We start from the raw sequence: 23,634 nt of genomic DNA, 5'->3' as shown, positions 1-23,634 counted from the left end.
TGATTTTCCCTGCATCTCACTTTACAATTAATAAAATCTATATAACGACTTTGGTTTGTCCTTGATTAAATATACAATTTCATCTCTTTTGATTCCTAAATGATGATTTGTTATTGTCTTTAATTCCTTGTTTATTCTAAGTTATTTTTTTTCTTATTACTTCACATTCCATACACTTCTCTATCTTTCTGCTGTCTCACATATTTTGTTACACCAATCTTTTCTTCGACTTACCCGCATAGCCTATTCTTGACGAATGATTTTCCACTCCTGTGTTGTAAACATCCAATAAGATATCCCATACAATTCTAAAGAATGTGAACACGGACGTAAAACAAACATGAATATTAGATAATGCCGAAATCTAAAAGTGAGACTTCATCTTATGTTATCTATTGCATTTCAGAAGTACCTCAAGAGCAATGTTGGATTGATGATTACTAAATGTAGATTACCAATGAATTACTGTGATTAAACTACTTTGATATCTGTACTACATAACAATCTGCCCATCTCGTTTGAAATTTATATTCCAAAATTACTTGTTTCTACGCACTTAATTTCATATTTCCCGGTTATGCAACTGTTAAACAACAACAATGATAAAAACTACATCAATATTAAAATTTGATTATGTATAATATTTTCATTAAGTTTAATATATTGTAAGAATTAAATAAATGTCTTATATATTACAAAAACAAAAATAGCTTGTTTTTATGTGGATGTGCGTCAGTAACTACGTTCGAAGATCAAAACAAGTTGAGTTGTAAATACAAATTTTAAATCAATCGGGCTGGCAATTGTCAGCCTTGATTGGATGTGACATGGCTTGTGCAGGAAAATTTCATACACAAACTCTAAGTGCCGCAGATGGTATAAAGCCAGGCACAAGATACAAGGTAAGCATTTAAGACAGTGTGTGACGCTTGGGCCAGTCCCCCTAAACAAGCTTAACTCTGTCAGGTCCTTAAAGCTAGCCTAATTAGATGATGTATGCTAACCATTGACACTTAATAAAAAGATACTCGCATATTCATACAACAGAGAAATTATATAGGATATGAACTGTAGTATTGCTAGTGGACATACATTATCTGTAACATCTGTTGATATTGTTGTGGAGATAGGAACAAATCAAATCCTGATGTAGAATTGCAGGATTTAACATATTCCTTGACATGGTTATTGTTTTCATATAGGTATGTTGATCCCGTGAGAATCTTCTAAAGTATTGAATAGGTTCATATGAGGTGGTAGTAAATAATTCAACAAAATAAAGCAGTTAAGGAAAGAAAGTGATCAGGATACAGAGGTCATAATCATATAATGACCTGTGTCCAGTGATTATGTAATGGAGTGAAACATAGTAGAAGTATATATTTAGGTCTTCAGCATTTCCTAATTCTTTCTTATGTTTTACCATCACTTTCATGTTTTATACACAGAAGTAGTTATAATGTTTGGTGTCTGGGTTGGGTAATGTCGCCCTTTGGTAATTGTGCGTTATGGTGTTTTTGCCTGTGTAAGTCTGTCCTTGATTGTTATATTGACCTTTTCCCATTGTTGATTTAAGATAAGTACATATGACAGTAAACAAGTGAGTGATCTGAAGTGTCATCAACATCAAAGCTTCAATTGCGACAAAGCCAGATTATCCATCAGATATTTATAAAACAGTGATATATGCACATTACCAGAGCTGGGTGCATTCCGCTTTAGTTTGGTCATAGTTACCCTAATGAAAACTATTTTATCTATTGCCAGATTGCCTCAATAGGCAAATTATTCTTCTGTCATGACCTACAAAGTTACTATATATACCTGCATACATCATATTTTTTTATCATATTAGAGTCACAAATGTAAAAAAAAGAGTATTATCAAAATGACTGAACAATATAGCGAAATTATTGGTAATGAACTGGCCATGTAGCAAAATGCCTTGTAATTGCCATATATTTTGAATGTCAGCATTTATACAGTATCTGCTTTAAGGCAGATTTGGGTGTTGTTTCAATTCAGGTTTGCCGTACGACAGATTTGGGTATTGTTTCAATTAAGGTTTTTTGCTTATCTTTTTTTTTTTTCATGAGGTTTTATATTAATGTGGCATTTATTTTTTAAATTCAAAACAATTTCTATAAGGTTCCTTTGTCAAAACGTTCATGGGTCGGAAGAGTAGAATTTCAATAGAGATTTAAGCTTATTAGGGTTTTTTATACTTGAATAACAATGTTAGTGATTGAGTATGAAATAAGAAGTTTAATGTTTATCTAACAATTTGAAAGTATTATTATTATTATTATTATTTTTATATGCCATACATTCATATAAATATAACACTCCATGTTTCACATATTGTATCTCAGTGACATTGTTAATCAAGTATAAAAATGCATAGGAGCTTAAAACTTGAATGGAGAACTGTTCTGACAAGTGGACAAAGTGGCATGGGATCATCTAGGAAATTCTTCACTTCAAAAAAAAAAAAAAAAAAAAAAAAAAAAAAAAAAATATATATATATATATATATATATATATATATATATATATATAAACTTAAAATCTCATTTCGCTTTCATTCACTCAGTAATGTTGTCAATTATAGAAAACACAGGTAAGAGACTTGATGGGATTTTGGGAATACTACTCAAATCTTAAGTAGATACAATGTGCATCTGGGCCTGGGGACAGTGTGATGATATGATGATGTTGACATATCGATGTGACCAGATATTGTGAGGACATAACCTGCCCCACTTTGTGAACTCTATCTTGTTCCTCCTCCACCCCTTACTGGCTTTCATCATTTTCAATATTCTTTGTACCTCTTCTTTTCCTGTGTCCTGGTCATTTTCCTTCTCTCCTCCCGCTGCCACAATCGATCCTTTCCTTACTTCCTCCACATTCAACAACTTTCTAAAATACTATACCTGAGACTGTCGTTACAACACCTTCAATAGCCAAGTTCAAAGCCTGTCATGATACATGCACATAATTGACTGAGGAATTGGCTAAATAGTCTAAGAGGTGGGGAACCAAACCTCTTCTTAATTCTCCCACTGTCTCAATTAGGAAGCTTGATTTAGGTAAATTCTCTCTTTCTCCTTACAGCCATCACTTCCATCTGCACCTTTTACCTCGCAGGGTTGTTTTTACATGCAAAGGAAATCCCCTACATACAAAAGGGATATGTACCTTTAAACAATTTTGTTAGTTGATAATTTGTATATTGAAGTAATTTATTCTATAAGAACATTGATAAAACTTGGAGATTGTTCCAGTAACTCTAAAGTAAGGGAGGAGGGTGGAGGGGAGTGGAATATATGGGAAATGAAATGGGTGGGAGTGATTTCTATGCCTTTTTCTTTTTGGCTACCCCCCGTGTAAGGGGGGAAAAGCCTTTGGTATATGTATGTAAGTACTAGACAGATAGTAAAGCTCTTTAATCTACAGTTGTAATGTCAATAAAAGATAAATGAAATTAAAACTGGTGTGAAGGGGTAGTCAAATCAAAGGCATATACCTTCTCCCATCCATTCTGTTCCCATCCACCACCCGTTTCTTCCTCTCATCTTAACTCCTCATGTAGGATGGGTCATTCCTGTATCTTGCCCACTGCCCTGGGTTTGTTATGTACAGAAGGGAAAACAAACAAACAATTGTAGTGAGGTATGTGACACACTGCATGTCACTGGTGTGAGGGAAGAGAGGAGCCATCTTCTTTTAAATTTCTTATTTCTTTGTCACTCTACCGATGGCAGACAAAGCAAAACCCATAGCACACTTGATCTTGTTTACACCTTGCCTTTCTTTGTGCTTTGTTATAATTTCTAATATACTCTCCAGTGTCAAGGTTTTGTATTTCTTTTTCTTGAGAGGCTCCACAGAGAAAGAGAAGGGTGCTTGGGAGGCTTGATGAAAAGTATACATGTAACAAGAAGATAAGGAATGAACACATGATACATGTGATAAATTTGGTTCTATATGCTATTTTCTTTTTTCTTTTCTTTTCTCTTCATACTATGGAACCATATGCCATTCATATATTGAAAAATTTCCTCACTTTTTCCTTTTCTTACTTTGAATCTTTGTATATCAGAGGTTTGTGCATAGGGAATTTCATGTGTTTGTGGAACAGGAGCACTTCAAGTATTTAATATTTACAAATGCTTGCAGGTGAAAAGTGTGTTGATCAAACCAGGTGGAATGGTATTCCACAAGAAACGTCTTCTGGAGCTACAATGCTGTGACAAAGAGGCCGTTGTACAAGTAGTGAAGTCCATGCTCACAGGAACCATCAGTAAGGTGCTTGTCAAGATGGATGATGTCATCATGGAAGGGTAAGTGGTATTAGCAAGTTGAAAATAGGGTTATATATTATTTTCATGTACACCCACTCCTCGTTTAATGACCTACTCGGTTAACGACAACTTGGAGTAACGACGGGCTTTATGACATTCGTTTAACGTAAATCTCCCGAAGTTACGACGTCGTGTACGATAATTAAGTTGGCTGAGGCAAATTTGTATGATGTTATAAATGAACTTGTATGGTGGATATTACCTGTGAGGTAAAGTGTTCTGAAGGTTAGGTCTACATTACCATCCTGCAAGCTGAAAAAACTACCTGGGGTACAGTATATACCGGTAGTGGTAAATTTTTAGTTTCGACCAAGGGCGCAATATAGCAATAGAAAATTAATTATTAATTTTGTAAATTATAATGTATCAACGTAATATGCAATTTTGTGAGCGGAAAAAAAAGGTGCTAAAACAAATTTCGTAAGTAACGAAGTCATGTCGGACGAATGGTACACCATGTTTGTTATGATAGATGCCGATGTCGAAGAAATGAAAGGATGATAAATTCGTCTAACCTAAACTAAACTAACCTAACCTGTGTTTGATAAATCATTACCTGCAAATTAAATGTCATCCGGCTCGTCCTCGTTGTCGTCGTCGTGAGAGACGTTGGCAGACGACAAGATGGCGTCCTGATCCTATGCTACCGACTTCGTTCATTAGCATATTTTCTTGTAGCATGGTATTTTTTACTTTCATTTCCGCACACAAAATTGCATATCACGTTGATACATTTTAATTTACAAAATTAATAATTAATTTTCTATTGCTATATTACGCCCATGGTCGAAACTAAAAAAATACCCTGGTATTCAATATGGAATGTCAATATACGCGGATTTGGTCATATATGGTAATTTCAGGAACCTAACCACCGTAAATAAACAGTAAATAAAGCTTTAATGTACTGTATAAAAGAGGGAAAATACATGAAAATAAAGATACATGTATTGCTGGACATTGTACATACAGTACATGTATGTATATGTATACACTTTCGCTTAACGACCAATTCGGTTAACGACGCCGCGCTGGTCCCAATTGTCGTCGTTAAACGAGGAGTGGTTGTATATGTATTGTGGGGGGAGCACATATTCTTGTCTGGTTTTATTATGTAGGAGGTATTGGGTTTTGGGGGTACTTTTGGGTTGAACCAGTGGTAATTTGAAATGACAACTGCTGACAAAATGGTCAGAGTAGGCACCATGTGAAGATGGAACCTTTTGTGAATGTACAGGGATTTCTTAATTCATGTGAGGGATACATTCCTGAAAGGATCGTGTACTGTAAGAAATCAAATAAAGTGAAGTTAAGTTTTACTATGGCTTATTAGGTTTTGTACCTTGTGTTATTCCAAAATTGCATAATTAATACATTCATATACCAAAGGCTTTCTTCCCCCTTACACAGGAGGTAGCCAAAAAAGAAAGGCATAGAAACCACTCCCACCCATTCCATCCCCTACATACTCCACTCCCCTCTACCCTCTTCCCTCCTTCTTATCTTGGCACCTCCTGGATGACAGGTCATCCCTGCATCTTGTCCACTGCCCTGGGGGAGACGCAGTGTCACAAGACACAGCACATCCACAGCAAGGCCACTTCATTAATATGGTAACCCCCCTCTCTGTCCCCTCATGTAGAAAAGGAGAAGACAGGGAGAAATCCCTTCAGGCTGTGTCAATTTATTTCTCATACATACTCCCTCCCCCACCCATCCCCAACCCACTCCCCCTTATGCATCACAGCATCATCCATACACAACCATTCTTCATTCACCCCTATCTTCTGTCCTCTCCCATCCTTTCTCAACAGACATTTCCCTCTTTCCCAATGCCCCTTTTACCCCATCCATCCATCTCCTCCTTGGTCACCCCCTCATGTTCACTCCTTCCACACCATTCTAAACAAGCATAAATTGAAAAATCCCTGTACAACATTTCACATTTTCAAGTATACAGGTGGAGAATATGACCTCAAAGGTATTTATACATCTCAAAATGGATGAGGAAGGGACACTAAAACAGAGCGTTGGTGGTGTTTTGCACATCATTGTGATGTTCACTTATCTCATGATCTAAAAACTTGCATGTCTGAACATTGCAATGATGTGTGAAACAACAGGATCACTAGTACCTGTGTCACATGGCAAGGCAACATCAACCACTTAATGGACTGGGACCAAGCTGAGTTTATTTCATGTGAAACTGACAAGATGAGGAGAAAAAGTCTAGAAGCAGCAATTATCCAGGGTTCAAACACTTTACATGGTCCGGTCCCATATATCTTCCCCCCCTCTTCCTATATACCTGTTTCTTGCAGCATGTGTGAGTTATAGCATTCTGTATTTTAATATATCTTCCTTGTGTTTGTTGTGATGCATGAGGTGGAATGGGTATGGGGATGGGGGGTGAGGTAATATATTTGAGAAAAATTTGACACAGCCCAAAGGGATTTCTCCTCATCTTCTCCTTTTCTGCGTGAGGGGATGGAGAAGGGGGGGGGGGGCACCGAAGCAGCTTTGCTGTGAATGTACTGTGTCTTGCAACACTGCTTCTGACCCAGGGCAGTGGACAAGATACAGCGATGACCCATCATCCAGGAGGTGCCAAGATACTCGTAAGAGGAAGGGTAGAGGGTGGAGGGGAGTGGAGTGTATTAGGGATGAAATAGGTGGGAATGATTTTTATGCATTTGTTTTTTGGCTACCTCCCTTGTAAGGGGGAAAAACCTTTGTTATGTGTATGTATGTATATTTTAATATATCTTCCATGTGTTTGTTTACAGAGCTGGTGTGGTTGAGGTGGAGGAATGCAGTCATGCTACTCTTTTAGGCAACATGTGTTGTAATTGCGGTGCTACAGTTGACGAAGCATATGTTCCTAAAACCCAAGCTGTGTCTATGCTGCACTCCATACCTGATCTCAAAGTTTCAAAGAGTGTAAGTAAATTCTCACTTTTGCTGTCATTAAAATTTTATTTTATTTACAGTTCAGACTACGTATTTACAGAGGGTTTCATTATGTAAAACTCAACATTTTTTTTTCTTTCCTTCATTCCTTTCTTTCTTTCTTTCTCATTCACTATTTTAGAGGGAGTCACCTATTAAGTGAAGCAGCCTTGCTGTGGATGTACTGTGTCTTGCATTGCTTCTGACCCAGGGTAGTGGGCGAGGTACAGGGATGACCTGTCATCCATGAGAAGCTAAGATGAGAGGGACACAAGGGTGGTTGATTGGAGTGGGTGTATGCCCTTTGACTTGGCTACCTCTCCTGTGAGGGGTAAAAAGCCCTAAGTATATATATATAGATGATATTTTTGATGCAGCCCAAAGATATTTCTCATCTTCTTTTTTTCTGCATGAGGGGACGGAGAGTGGGGGGTTGCTGATTAAATTAAGCAGCCTTGCTGTGGATGTGCTGTCTTGCTACATTGCCTCTGATGCAGGGCATGCTGGATGGTGACTGTCTATATTTTTCTGTGGGGGCTAATGTCTGTAGGGATTTGTTGGAGGAAGGGGGTAATGTAGTCAGTCTTGGAGAGTTTGTCTTGTGATCTGAATGTGAAGTGTTTTTGTACCGTCTTTTTCTTTCCCCTTCCACTTATTCATTCATTCATTGAGCTGTGCATATGAAGGGTAATGAAATGGGTGAGTAGGGTTGAGAGACCCTACAAATAACTTTATGCTTGACATTTTCTTGTGATGTTATCTGGGTTGGATTTCGGTTCTTCTTTGACATTTTTAAAGGTCTTTTTAAGGGAATGGGTGGGGGGATGGGGGGTGAGGTAGTATGTGTGAGAAAAATTTGACGCAGCCCGAAGGGAATTCTCTCCATCTTCTCCTTTTCTGCATGAGGGGACGGAGAGTGGGGGGGTCGCTGATTTAATGGAGCGGCCTTGCTGTGGATGTGCTGTGTCTTGTGACATTGCTTCTGACCCAGGGCAGTGGACAAGATGCAGGGATGACCTGTCATTCAGGAGGTGCCAAGATAAGAAGAAGGATGGAGGGGAGTGGAGTGTATTAAGGATGGAATGGGTGGGAATGGTTTTTATGCCTTTGTTTTTTGGCTACCTCCCTTGTAAGGGGGAAAAGCCTTTGGTATATGTATGTATATAATATATATTGATTGGAACTTAGTTGTATATTTCTTTCTCTTATCAGGAGGCAGAAGATATTGGCAAAAAGGATATCAGCAATCTTCTCGTCCATCGTAAATTAGTGTTGCTTGTGGATCTTGATCAAACCCTCATTCATACGACAAATGACAACATTCCCCCAAATCTCAAAGTAAGTTGTATTATTTTTTCTTTTTAATTTTTTCTCTTTTTTTTTTTCTTCTGTACTATACTCATCAGAAATCCTATGTTGTAAGGGTTAAGCCTGTAAAGTTTTGATCATGTATATTCTTTCAGGATGTTTATCATTTCAAACTTGTCCGTAATGGACCATGGTATCACACAAGGCTTCGACCCTTCACTCGCAAATTTCTGGAGAGCATGGCAAAGCTTTATGAACTGCACATTTGTACATTTGGTGTACGGGAATATGCACACTACATTGCAAATTTCCTAGACCCAGACCAGAAACTTTTTGGACAGCGTATCCTGTCAAGGAATGAATGTTTGGATCCAATGTCCAAGAAGGGGAACTTAAAGTAAGTGATCAAAATCATGTCAAACAAATTTATATATTTAAATAGATAATATAACATAGATTTCCAGCAACTCTTTCAGGTATCTTAGATCTGGTGGACAAATTATGAGTAATTATTTCAGGCAATTAGTTCAGTTATTAGTTATGAATAGATCCTGATTGCGTACATATTTCAGTGTAATGTAAATATGGATGTAAAGAATTTATTATCCAGTGAAGAAAACCAGGTGAAACTCGTTCCTCTTTCCTCTCCATTCTCTCCTCTCCTCTCTTGCCTCTCCATTCTCTCCAATCCTGTCACTCCTCTCCTCTCTCCTCTCCACTCCTCTCCTCTCTCCTCTCCTCTCCTCTCCTCTCCTCTCTCCTCTCCACTCCTCTCCTTTTTCCTCTCCTCTCTTTCTGTCTCACTGTCTCTCTCTCTCATTCTCTCCCTTGCTCTTTCCTCTTTGGAGCTGGGGTATAGTTAACCTGCAGGTGGTGGTCTAGTGAGAAAGAATCATCCACTTGCTACCCATCATTAAGATCTCTCAACCTCTTCATAAGCAGACTGACATTCTTTCTCTGGATCATGAACAAGATTACTGTCAGGGACTAATGACAAGTGCCTGGTAGTAGTGTTCCTGTAAAGGTGGTGGCACATTAGGCTAGCATGCTACTTGCTTTGCTACTTTGAGTAGAAACAACTAGGGTTATTGTTAGGCTGGTTGTCTTGGCTCATATTGGGTGTCAGATGTTAGGTTGCTTTCAAGGCAAACTCAGATAGAGTTTATTTATTTAGAAATTAATGTTGGGCATCAATAATGATAGCTTGCACTAAGTGTGAGAAAGGAGGGATAGACGGCAAGGGAGGTGACAACTGTGTGTTTCAAGTCATGTCCTAACTTGGTCTGCTTGTTGGGAGAAGGGGGAGGAGGTGAGAAACCGATGGAGCAGCGAGCCAGGCTCACAGTGTGATGCTCCAAGCCAGTCTGAATCTTTGGCATTTGTCCAGTCTTTGTATACATGGGTAGGTCATGACCTGTGCTTTAATTAGTGGTAGGTCAAAGTCAATGCCTGGGAAGTCAGATACATAACATTTTCATGCCGGTGACTCATGAAGACAGAGAGAATGGGGGCTGTTACTGCACATGTGTTCCTCAAAGAAGTATTGTTCATCATCATGTGGTCAGGCAAGGCTCGGGTTCAGTCATCACTGGGACTGATGCTGGTACTTCATGTGAGTTCCTCAAGGAGGCTTTATCCCACCTGTGGGCCTCAAGGAAGCTTTGGTCAATCTGATGCAGCTGGGTGGCACAAGTATGTCCCCGTGGAACCTCTTTGCAGGTCATCTAGGACATGGGACAGGCCAGTAAAAGAGATGAGGAAGGGAGTAGGGCGAGTGAGGACAATCTTCCTAACATGACCTCATGGAAGTTGAGGCTGGAAGTGAAGTTGTGTGGAGCCTCAACAAGAAATTGTCAGGGGAGTTGTCCTCATGACGGGGCCGAAACTTAAAGGCGGGGGTAGGGCTGGCTATCAGACTGCAGGGGTAGCAGCAGGCGGTGGTCTGTTTGCCACAGAGTAGCAAGCCTTGGTGCTCAGTTACTCCCGTAGGACTGAAGTTGTCCTGTATATCTTGGGTGATGTTGAAGAGGTTAGTGCATCAGGGTAGGCTGCTCAGGGGATCTTGTACCTAGATCATGTCATGGGATCACATTGTATGGTGGCATTGGTAGCATGGTTGCAACATCTCCCTGAAAAGACAGACACTTGAGAAAGGTTGTGGTTAGCTAGTCATTAGCTTTACCGGAGTCGCGGTACAGTACCTTGTGATCTCCATTAAGTGTGTGGGTGGGTCAAGGTGGGAATTCTCACAGCTCCATTTTTGGATATTTGAAACACAAAAGATCATAATTGAAGTAATTTCTTCTCTCATGAAGTAGCAAAAGCAAATAGCATGCTAGTGGGAAATATCTAATGTGCAGCAACCTTTAGATGGCATGGGTTGAGGTCCTCACCTTCATCTAGTATGCATACAGTGAAACTGTAAATAGTCATGGTTATTAGAAATTTAGAAAAGTTTTGTTGAAGGTGATGCTGTTTTGTGCATTGATAATTTTCTTGCAGATACTCTAAAGATCTCACTAATCATCATGTAACAGGGTCTAGTTTGGACCCTGCTACACAGCGATTAGTGAGATCTTTAGAAAGTATCTGCAAGAAAATTATTAACGTAGAAAACTGCATCACCTTTAACAAAATTTGTTTATTAGAAAACTCACTGCCTGTATATACCTTAAATTTAGAAAAGTGTGAATGATTTATGCATATCCAAGTTCACAGCATCTAATTTATTATTACCTTTTTACAGTTCATTGTTTCCATGTGGAGACAACATGGTTTGCATCATCGATGACCGAACAGATGTTTGGAACTTTGCTCCAAATGTGGTCCAGGTGCTGCCGTACCACTTTTTCAAGCACACTGGAGACATTAATGCTCCGCCAGGGCTGCAGAAGAAGGAGAATGACGAAAAGAAGGGACATGACTTCTCATCTCTGTGTTAGTAATCATGGTGGTTTATGTTTTTGTTGGGAGAAGGAGAGTAATGTAGTTATTGATGTTCACCTTCATTGGCATTAGAATAAGATCTGTAAAGGCATGGGATAATAGAATTCACTTGATAGTCCAAATGTCTTCAGCATGAAGTGGCATGAAGCTGAATGAAATGATATTGAAATTATCTTGTTTATCTAGAATATATGTAGTCATCAATATGGTTAAAGGGCTTTATGTGTTCATAGAAAGAAATCAACATAAATTTATCTATTGTACGTGTGTATACATTTTTTGTCGAGAGACGTTTATTGGTATGATAATATGGAGGAGGGTGAAATAATTCAAAATTTAGTGCAATGAAACTTCAAGTATCCAGGCAAATTGGGGGTGTAACAATGTTTGGATCTAAAAAAAATATATATCCACTTCTGAAGTTGTAATCCCCAATGCAACTTTTAATTAACCAAATAAATGCATTATTAATAAGATATACTTGGGTATATGTGAGCTAGGGTGATTTGTGAGAAGGTAGTCAAGTGGACATTAATGGATGTGTGTAGCTCACTGGATGAGTGGGTTAGGGTGTTGCTATTTGTAGTAGAGGTCAAGGTGATGGCTGTTTGAACCCTGCCACTGGTGAATTGGACCTAGGGCATGGTTCATTAAATTTCACACCATCCTAGCGTCCTGATAGGGGGAGTTTTGCAATGTTAAACTGGTCATCAATGTATGTAGCCTGAAGGAGGCAAAGAGAATTCTAGATGAGTAGAAAAAGAAAAAAAGATCTGGATGAGGAGAAAAAGAAATAATTCTAAATGGTAAAGGATATAGTGAAAAATAAAAGGGAAAGGCGAGCAAAAGAAAAATAGGTGATTCAAGGAGGAAGTGCTAAAGACTGTATGGGATGAGGAGATTGGACAAATGAAGCAGTGAATGGTTGGGATGAAGAAGTGAAGGCAGTGATGTTGGAAATGAAGTGGGCATTTGAGTAATGGTATATGAGAGATATAAAAGAAGATGCGTGATGAGGGAAACCTAGAGGAGGGCAGATATGAGGTTGGGTAGGTGTTTGTTATACATACATACATAGACCAAAGGCTTTTTCCCCCTTACACAGGGGGTAGCCAAAAAGAAAAAGGCATAGAAATAATTCCCACCCATTTCATTTCCCATATATTCCACTCCCCTCCACCCTCCTCCTTCCCTTCTATCTTGGCACCTCCTGGATGACGGGTCATCCCTGCATCCTGTCCACTGCCCTGGGTCACAAGCAGTGTCGCAAGACACAGCACATCCACAGCAAGGCCGCTTCATAAATTTGGCGACCCCCCCCCCCCTCTCCGTCCCCTCATGCAGAAAAGGAGAAGACGGGGAGAAATCCCTTCGGGCTGCGTCAAATTTTTTTCATACATACTTCCTCACCCCCCATCCCCCACCCACTCCCCATCATGCATCACAGCCTCATCTATACACAACCCTTCTCCATTCACCTCTATCTTCTGTCCTCTCCCGCCCTTCCTCCACAGACATTCCTCTCTTTTGTAAAGCCCCTTTCACCCCATCCATCCATCTCATCCTAGGACGCCCCCTCATATTCACTCCTTCCACCTCCACCTTCCACACTTCTTTTACTAATCTTTCTTCACTCATTCTTTCCATGTGTCCAAACCATCCTAATACTCTTTCATCAACCCTATCTCCCAGCTCCCTTTCCACCCCTGTTCTCCTTCTCACCTCCTCATTTCTCACTCTATCTAGCCGAGTAACCCCTATCATACTTCTCAGACATTTCATCTCAAACACATTCAAACTCCTTCTCTCCTCCTCTCTCATGTTCCATGTTTCTGCCCCGTACATTGCTGTTGGCACAATCACTCCTTCATATAACCTCCTCTTAGCATCCATTCCCAGATGTCTATTTCTCATTACACTTTTTAATCCACCAAGGCATTTATTCGCTTCTCTCAATCTACATTCTACCTCCACCCCCACTCCTCCCTTTCCTGTCACATTCGCACCCAGGTATCTAAAACTATCCACCCAAGTATCTAAAACTATCCATAAGAGGGTCTGGGAGCTTTCCAACCAGTACCCTAAGGTTTGGGTCTTTTTATGTGCGTGGATGTGGTACAGATGAGAGTAAAAGGGAAGAGATAGGCAGTATGTTTGTGAGAAGAAAGATGGATGTACTGGCTTTGAGTGTTTGATATAGAATTTGGAAAAGAATAAAAAGGATGTTTTCAAAAGAAATTAATTAGTTGATTAATTGTTGCCATGAGGTTCTATCTATCTGTATATCAATGGGCCTTTTCCCCCTTATAAGGGAGGTAGCCAGCCAAGGTATGCACCCACCTACACCCATTCCACTCCTGTTCGTCACACATTTATCTTTCATCTTAGCTCCTCATGGATGAGGGGTCATCCCTGTCTCCTGCCCACTGCCTGGGATGACTTTTCACCCACAGGGTGCTAAGAAGGGAGGAGTGATGAATGTGGTTTTGTTTGGGTGTAATGCAGTTGTTTGCTGTGACACAGCCACACCCATATGTATGCATGATTTATTAGTTAAAGTATGCCCTTTTGATCATATCAAATTATGTGCTTTCAGGTACAAACAAAGAAGCTGGAGATGGAGAAGATGCAAAGGAAGAAGATGGGGACCAAGGTGAAAAGGACAGTGGCAATGACTCGGATCAATCTGAGGAAAAATCAAGTGAAGAGAGTAAAAGTGAAAGTAGTGATAAAACAGATGCTAAACAGACATTTGAAAGAACTGAAAGTGGTATTGAGGTGGATGAAGTTAATCAAACTGAACAAGAAAACAGGACAGGTGGAATAGGTGATCCAAAGGTTGTAGAAACAAGTGTAGATGGGGAAAATGTAGAAAAAGATGATAATCAGGTGTCAGAAAAAGGTGAGGACAATGCTGTGGATGACAGTATCAAAGAAGAGAAAAATTGTGTTAAAGGTGAGGAAGAAAGTTTATCCGAGAATGAAAAAGAAACAAGAAAACAGAATAAAAGTTTGAATGAAGAAGACAAAAAAGAAGAAGAAGTGAATATGAACAAAAAAGAAGAAGAAGTGAATATGAACAGAAAAGAAGAAGAAATGAATATGAACAGAAAAGAAGAAGAAATGAATATGAACAGAAAAGAAGAAGAAATGAATATGAACAGAAAAGAAGAAGAAATGAATATGAACAGAAAAGAAGAAGAAATGAATATGAACAGAAAAGAAGAAGAAATGAATATGAACAGAAAAGAAGAAGAAATGAATATGAACAGAAAAGAAGAATTTAATTTAGAGAATCAGAATTCTGTAAACAATGATGGAAAGGTCTTAGATGTTTCCGATTGTGATGACTACCTTTTATACTTAGAAGAAATACTTCGAAAATTACATGAAGCGTTCTACATGATGTATGATACCAACACAATAGACAAAATGGATAATTTGCCTGACCTAAAAGTTTTAGTTCCATATGTGCGAAGCAAAGTTCTTGCTGGGTGTCATTTAGTCTTCTCGGGTGTGGTACCACAGCACATAAAACTCCAGGAGTCAAAACCATACCAGATTGCAATAAGTCTGGGTGCAATTGTCACAGAGCGGCTGGTTGTTCGAGGGAAAGGCATGAGGGAACGTGATGACAAGGAAAAGAAGTATACAACACATGTGGTGGCTGCAAACCTTCACACAGAGAAGGTTCATCAAGCTCGTAAATACAAGAATGTCAAAGTGAGTAGCAATTTTAATCAGTCATGTAGCTTGTTTTAATCTTGTTTGACTTTTTTCCACTAGGGAGCCTGCACAAAGCGGTCTTGTGAGACGTATGTCAAACAGAATCATCTCCCTGCCGCTCATCTTTAAATTCACCTATACCCTATACCTAAGATAACTGTATCACCTTCACCCATCTGTCTATATACATACATGTACCAAAGGCTTTTTCCCCACTTACAAGGGAGGCAGCCAAAAAACAGAGGCATAAAATCCACTCCCACCCATTCTATCCCCACATACTTCACTTACATCCACCCCCCTCCCTCCCTCTTATCTTGGCTCCTCCTGAATGATGGGCCATCCTTGCATCTTACCCACTGCCTTGGGTTAGAAGTACTGTAATGTCGCAAGACACAACATATCTGCAGCAAGGTCACTTCATTAAGTTTGTGACACCCCCCTCTCTGTCCCCTTGTGCAAAAATGGAGACAATGAGGAGAAATCCCTTCAGGCTGTGTCAATTTATAAATGGGAGTGGGGTATGTGGGGTGGGAGTAGATTTTATGCCTTTATTTTTTGGCTCTCCCTTAAGGAAGGGTGGAGGGGTGTGGAGTGTATTCAGGGATGGAATGGGTGGGAATAAATTTATGCCTTTTCCTTTTTGGCTACCTCCCTTGTAAGGGGGAAAAAGCCTCGGTATATATATGTATGTATATATATTATATGTATGTATGTATATATATTATATATACATACATACATACATATACCAAGGCTTTTTCCCCCTTTCAAGGGAGGTAGCCAAAAAGGGAAAGGCATAAAAACACTCCCACCCATTTCATCCCTGAATACACTCCACACCCCTCCCACCCTCCCTCTCATCTGAGCACCTCCTGGATGACGGGTCATCCCTGCACCTTGCCCACCGCCCTGGGTCAGAAGCAGTGTCGCAAGACACAGCACATCCACAGCAAGGCCGCTTCATTTAATCGGCGACCCCCCCTCTCCGTCCCCCCTTGCATATAAGGAGAGGACGGGGAGAAATCCCTTTGGGCTGCGTCAAAATTTACTCACACATACTACCTCACCCCCCCGCCCATTCCTCCTCGTGCAATCACAACATCATCCATATACAACCATTCTCCACTCACCTGTCTTCCATCCTCTCCCTTCCTTCCTCAACAGACATTCCCCTCTTCCCCAAAGCCCCCTTCACCCCATCCATCCACCTCATCCTAGGACGTCCCCTCATGTTCACTCCCTCCACATCTGCCTTCCATACCTATTTTACTAGTCTTTCTTCACTCATTCTTTCCATGTGTCCAAACCATCCTAATATTCTTTCATCAACCCTATCGCCCAGCTCCTTTTTCACCCCTGTTCTCCTCCTCACCTCCTCATGTTTCACTCTATCCAGCCTAGTAACCCCTACTATACTTCTCAGACAATTCATATCAAACACATTTAAACTCCTCCTCTCTTCTTCTCTTATGTTCTGTGTTTCTGCCCCATACAGTGCTGTTGGTACAGTCACCCCTTCATACAGTCTCCTTTTACCATCCATTCCTAAATGTCTATTTCTCATTACACTCTTTAATCCACCAAGGCATTTACTCGCTTCTCTCAATCAACATTCTACCTCCACCTTCACTCCACCTTTTCCTGCTACACTTGCACCCAAGTATCTAAAACTATCCACTACCTCCAGTCGCTCTCCCTTAATGTTCACTTCCAGTCTACTGCCACTTTCACCCCTTGTACATCTCATCACCTTACTTTTATCCACATTTATCTTTAGCTTTCTTCTATCACATACTCTCCCAAACTCTGCCACCAGCTTCCTCAATCCCTCCTCCGACCCTGCCACAAGCGCAGTGTCGTCCGCAAACAACAGCTGGCTCACCTCCCACTTTTCTCCATTTTCTTGAACCATCTCCAATCCCTGACCCACTACCCTAGCATTCACCTCTCGCACCACCCCATCCATGTATAAGTTGAACAACCAGGGCGACATAACGCATCCTTGACGAAGTCCCACCTTTACTTCAAACCACTCACTCTCTCCATTTCTAATCCTGACACAAGCTCTACTACTCTCATAAAAACTCTTGACAGCTCCCAAAAGCTTTCCTCCTATCCCATAAATCTGCATAACCTCCCACAGTGCCTTTCTGTCTACCCTATCATAAGCCTTTTCCAGATCCATAAAAGCCCAAAAAACATCCTTCCCCTTTCCTATAGCTTTCTCACATATCTGTCTTACCACAAAGATCTGATCTACACAACCTCTACCTGTCCTAAATCCACACTGTTCCTCACCAATTACTCCTTCTGTTCCTCTCCTAATCCTCTCAATCAAGATCCTCCCATAAGCCTTCCCTACTACACTTAACAAGCTAATCCCTCTGAAACTACTACATTCACACTTGTCCCCTTTTCCCTTGTAAAGAGGAACTATACAGGCACTTCTCCAGTCCTCCGGTACTCTACCCTCTCTCCAGCAAACATTAAATAACCTCACCAACCAGTCCACCATCACTGTACCTCCCTTTTTCAGACATTCTGCATGGCATCCATCCAGACCAGGTGCCTTACCTGCTTTCATCATCTTAACAACTGCCTTCACCTCATCCTTCCTTATTTCTCCTCCATTCTCCTCACTCATCACTCTCATTTTCTTCGCATTTCCCACTGCAGCTATCTTTTCTTCCCTATCCTCCTTCACATTTAGCAACTCCCTAAAATATTCTGCCCATCTTCCCCTTACTGCCTTCTCTTCCATTATCATCTCTGCACCTTTTACCTTTTCTTCTCTACTTGATTCGCCTCCTCTTCCTCTCTTACTTTCTTTCCAAAACATCTTTTTATTACTTTCAAAATTTTCTGTCATACTCTTACCCCACTTCACATCTGCTCTCCTCTTTGCCTCCTTTACCTTTTGCTTTACTTCTCTTTTCTTTTCTTTGTACGTCTCATATGACTCCCTCGTCCTCTTTTGTAACCAATCTGTGAAAGCTCGCTTCTTCTCTTCTATAACCTTCTTTGTTTCCTCATCCCACCATTCACTACCCTTTCTTCTATTTCCCCCTGTCCTTCTTGTTCCACACACCATCCTTGCACACTTTATGACTCCCTCCTTGAACCATCCCCATTCCTCCTCCACACCCATCTCTGCTCCATCCTTTACTCCCTCCCACTCCTCCTTCAGCATATTTTAGTACTCCTTCTCCTTTTATATATATATATTTAAATATATATATATATATATATTTATATATGTTTAAAGATAAAGACTTGGTGCTCTATCTCTTCATCCTCTGGACTGACAACAGAAACCAGTACACACAAAATATGTACACAGACAACAGTTCAATGCACTCATAAAAGTTGTCATACATTTGTTCATTTCCTTTATTAATTGATCTCCACATCCATTCCCATTCACTGTCACCTGCAACCCAGATGCTCAAAACTTTTTTGCTTTGGCTCAAATATATAACTAGGAAATTAACCCCTTCCATACGGTGCCGCACATGTAGGCGTCATGGACTTAGATCTCGGTGGCAGCAGCCAATGCCAGCCATACGACGTGTCGTAATAATACTCGCATCATAAAATATAGTCACCGCTTATATCGATCGTTCTCTCTTCACCCGTGAATTTTGATAACCATAGAAAATGCGATTACAAAAGAATTAGAAAGAATGTCATTATGGAGGGGCGACTACAATAAATATAATCAAGACGCCGATATGGCAGCCTCGCGAATACACTCGCTCCCCATGACGCCTACGTGTGCGGCACCGTATGGAAGGGGTTAAGAGCATATGGATAAAGGAGATTACAAGAAACCATTAAAATGCATATTACTTACAGATTGTAACACCCAATTGGCTTTGGACGTGTGCTGAACGGTGGGAACATGTTGAAGAACAACTGTTTTTATTAACAAGTGAGTCTGAGGGGGATGTTAAGAGAACACCTCCGTTGCATTGTTACTCACCTGATTTGACACGACAAAAGAAAATAAGCTTTTCCTCTCTTGGTAAGCAGTAACAAAAATCAGCTCTGTTTTTAGTTGCATTCAGTAACAGTAGTCTGGTATTAACAAGAATGTATATTGGGTTATGCTACATGAATACATGATAAATTTTATGATTTAAGTTTGTAACATTTGTTGTTAGGAAACTATAGTATGTGTTTTGCCCAGATGAGGGTATAGAGTTGGAAGGTGATGAGTACGATGATGACAATGAAGAAGAGAACGAATCAGAAGCTGTAGCAGGACCCAGCAAAGACAGAAGGAGGACGCCAAGTGGTTCATTGATTGGTGACATCAATCCATTAGCTTTCTTCAGTAATGATGACATGCAAGACATGGACAAGGAAGTGGAAGAAATGCTGGAGGGTGTGGACTGCAATGAGGAGAGTAAGTGTCAGAATACAGTATTAATGGTTGTTTAATCCATATATGTATGTATATATATATATATACACATATGTATATGTATGATTCATTCATTTGCCCCTTGTCTCTTTTGCAAAAGACCTGCAGTCTTCAGATATCATGTGTATAAATATATGTACTTTTTTTGTAGGCCGAAGCGAATGGACAGAAAGTGAAGGAAACAGTTCTGATGAAGATGCACCACCCAATAAGCGCTCACTGGATGAAGAAGAGGAGGAAGATACCCGTGAGGAAACAGAAAGTACAAGGATCATTAAAAAGAGAAGAAGTGTCACAGAAAATGCTGAGAGTAGTGATGAGGATGAAGATGAATTGCCAAGTATAAAATTTAGACAAGGTGGGCCTTTGCCAAGTGATGACAGTGATGAGGATAATGACAATGAGGATGATAGTGAAGATGGTGGAGATGACTGGGGGAAGTTGGGAGCAGATTTAGAGCGTGAATTGTGGGACTGATTCAGCCCAAGAGACAAAACTAATGCTTCAGGATACTTTGGACCAATTTTTGTTGTGGTTCAATAACAAGACTGAGAGACTTTTTATTTTTATCATGGGGAGAAAGGAATTAGTTTAGGAATTACATGATGTATTTATTCCTTATGCTGCTGCAGATCAGTAGTGATAAGTTCACCTGTTCCAAGTAACCTCGTCAGCATGCAGGGTTGTAAAGAGTGAGTTTAGGAAAGAATGTTACGGAAAAACATTTCAACAGAAATTTTATGTCTTAAGTAGAGTTGGTACATAAGAAAGAGCTAGATAGAATGATGTAGATTTGAGAAAAAAAATGTATGGTTATGTTTAAAGTGGGTAAGTTTGTAAGTGGTGTTACGGACAGCAACCTGTACAATCAGTTTCTCACCAAGAAAGCATTTGCTGTACATCTTACAAATTTTTACTTGTATATATGTTTGTATGTATGCACATCTCACGCATGCTTACACTCATACAATGTTATGTATATATAAAGTATTTCTGTATGGTCAAATTTAGGCTTAAAGATGATTGAAGTCATTGGTTCCGTTTTGGGGGAACATGTAAATGAAGAGGCTTTTGTTCCTCTGTTGAGGTAATAGTGGACGCATAGACTTTGTTTTATACTTAATCACTTTGACACAGTGATGTATGTTCAGGATTTATTTCCGACTAAGGACAGGCCATTTGATGCAGTCAAGAGTGGGCAAATGGGCCAGAAGGGAGTCTCCGTTAATCAAGATGCCTTCAGGTTGACATTTGCCCCCTTATCTGTTGAGAAATGCTCGACCTTAACTGGGACAAGATACGTAAAATTTGTATTTGTTGAAGGAGTTAAGCAGAGGAATTGACAAATTGGTTCATGGAGGTCTTCGGACGTATTAGAATCTTTTTTTATTTTCTTTTATTTTGATATCTTGTGTAAAACATAGCACTAGAGCCATTAATAGGTAGAAAGTATTAGTTCCTAACTTTTATTTTTATATCAAGGTTGTAAGTATGTATGGAGAAAATTTGGGGTGAAGTCTAGAGAAAATTAACTTATATATCAAGTTCTTGATGTTATGAATAGATGGACTCCGTGTAATTTAAATTATGATAGTTACATTGGGTTAATGAATTTACTCATAGGCAAGGCTAAGATTTAACATCAGTTACTTTAGAGTCCCAGTAATCCAGGATACTTGTGATTAAAAATCACTTGGTTCCTGGCGGATTGTGTAGGCTGTAAGTGCACTTTGATAGGAAAAAATGGGCAGAGATTAAGGAGAAACTAGAATGTAGATTTCATGGGGCATTTAGTAGTCATTCTGATACTTGCTGGTTTGTAGAGAATACCATACCAAATGGTGGATGTTGAAAGCACAAGGGCGTCAGTCCTTCAGAACCATCGTAAACCATTGTCTGGTATCTGGTGAGTGTTTTTGATTAACCTTGTTTTAATTATGGATTCTGGTGTCAGATTGCAGGATGGAGCTACTTCTGTAGTTGCGACATGAAGGTTACACCTTTTAAAGGACTAGGAGCTGTAGGAAAATAAAAAAAAAGAGCAAATACCTGATAAGATTTATGTTGAATATATGTGATGTTTTTATTTTTGGTACATGTTGCTGTAAAGATTACATTCGGAACTCAGGCGGCCACAAAGTTCAAGTACAAGTCTACGTAAACGTTGTCAGAGTATGATCCTTTTAGTTGTCATTACACTCAAGTAAAAATCTGATCTGTTTTACAAGGAACATATTCAAAACGTGTTCATTATTAAGAGTCTCAGGAATAGACATGCCGTCAGGAATTATTCTAGGAAATATGGAAAGTATCAGGGGAATCGATATATTGTGAGCTGGGTAGGAGCTCTGGCCTAAACAAAATAGAGGCTTCATGATTTCGTCACAAAGGAATGTGATTCACTGTAGTGCAATTTTGTTAAGCTAGAGGGGTATTTGATGCCCTGCCAATATTTTCATGTTCATTTTAACAATCCAAATAGATTTTGTAGGACACAATATATTAGTTGTATGTTGCTTAAGGGTACTCTTTCTCATTTTGTTGTTCAGAAATCCAAAAGGAATGTTTGATGTGGTGGATGAGTGTGTTGCAGAATACATGTAATCTGTGATATGTGTAAGTCTTTACAGTTATATGGCATTGGAAATTGTGTGTAAGTCGTCAATTTCTCCTGACCTCAGATTTACTCTTCATAAGGTTGTATGTGGAAACTAAGTTAGGGTGGATGGACTTCATTTTGATGAGGACAAATAAAAAAAATTGTGTATATTTATTCATCATCGGTGAAATGTTATGTGAGGATGGTAAAAAGATCTTTATGATGAGTTTTAAGGTCTTAGCAGCATAATACCTAAGTGTAGACAAATATCACTGATCTGCACACCTTCTAAAATTTCTGTAAAAACTGAAACAAATAAACTGTTTTTGCTCTTTTTCTAATGCCTTTGATTGAACTTGGCCATCTAGAGTTGATAACGAGTAGGGGTCTCCATGTGATGAAACAATGGTTGAACATCTTGGGCTTAACCTCTTCCATATAACAATGCCTACATAGGTGTCATGAGTTGGGAGTGGGTATACAAAGAGTTCAGTGACTTGATTATTTTTATTTTGAAGTTGTAGCTGAATGACGTCCCAGCATTCTCTTTTCAGTACACAATCTGGTATAGGTGAGAAATCCTCTGCCTTCAAGTCCAGGAATGCAGTGTCTGAGGGATCCAAATCCAAGTAAGGTTAGGGAGTGAAGGTTCTACAGATATCTTTGTTATGAATCCTGTTCCAAGGTTCAGCAAATCTTCTTGTCACATATCCTTGCAAAGAAAATTAACAGAATCGCAAGGCAAGACTTAGGACTGTACATCTGGAAGAGGAAGACCAACTGTAGCCCTATCACCTCCATGTGGTGTGTCTTAGAACCTACTCCCACCAGGGAGTTGCCAAGATGAAGATGCAACTGAGTCTGATATATTCAGTCACTCAACTTCCCTCCTGCTATGTAACAATCACCAGAAAGTCCTTTGGTGATGGTGCATAATAGTGGGCACAAGAGAAGGTGATATCTGGAAGCTCTTAGTTACAATTTGTATGGATGGCGGTGCAAGCTCCGTGGTCATTCTGTAATTATATGTGGGGAACCACAACTTGGTAGTAGCCAGTGACTGAGCAGCCCTCTTTAGGAACCACCCTGATCACATTAATGGCAATACTTTAACAACTGACCCACCTCAACAGAAGGAAAAATAGCCACCATCACTGATGTGAAAACTGTCGGTACCAGAGCCAATGATTGAATCCCCACTATGCAACATTGCATTGCCATACCTACCCAACCTTACCAGCCAGTGATTCAACCTATACTATCTCTCCACAACTTCCTACAAAAAAAAAAACTATTAGCAACATTTTGCA

The 23,634-nt window shown here is 39.7% G+C and overlaps 1 protein-coding gene across 2 annotated transcripts; it reads left to right on the top strand.

Annotated features, from left to right (window-relative positions):
- The first annotated feature begins 739 nt into the window (after positions 1–739).
- On the top strand, positions 740–22,661 carry LOC143025595 (RNA polymerase II subunit A C-terminal domain phosphatase-like). Of its 2 annotated transcripts, none has more exons than XM_076185516.1 (10): positions 740–902; positions 4,183–4,346; positions 7,154–7,307; positions 8,529–8,654; positions 8,780–9,021; positions 11,371–11,561; positions 14,167–15,293; positions 19,155–19,230; positions 19,489–19,707; positions 19,877–22,661. In XM_076185516.1, the coding sequence occupies exons 1-10, from the start codon at positions 828–830 to the stop codon at positions 20,200–20,202; spliced, it is 2,700 nt and encodes an 899-aa protein (XP_076041631.1). In that variant the 5' UTR covers positions 740–827; the 3' UTR covers positions 20,203–22,661. The 2 variants fall into 2 exon arrangements, with proteins under 2 accessions (XP_076041631.1, XP_076041630.1); XM_076185515.1 differs by having other exon boundaries at positions 19,155–19,323.
- Positions 22,662–23,634: the final 973 nt, after the last annotated feature.

This window comes from Oratosquilla oratoria, chromosome 5 (genome assembly GCF_046742065.1).
Source record: "Oratosquilla oratoria isolate Oo_2021 chromosome 5, ASM4674206v1, whole genome shotgun sequence".
Lineage (NCBI taxonomy): Eukaryota > Metazoa > Arthropoda > Malacostraca > Stomatopoda > Squillidae > Oratosquilla > Oratosquilla oratoria.
This window is presented reverse-complemented; position numbering and strand designations above follow the sequence as displayed.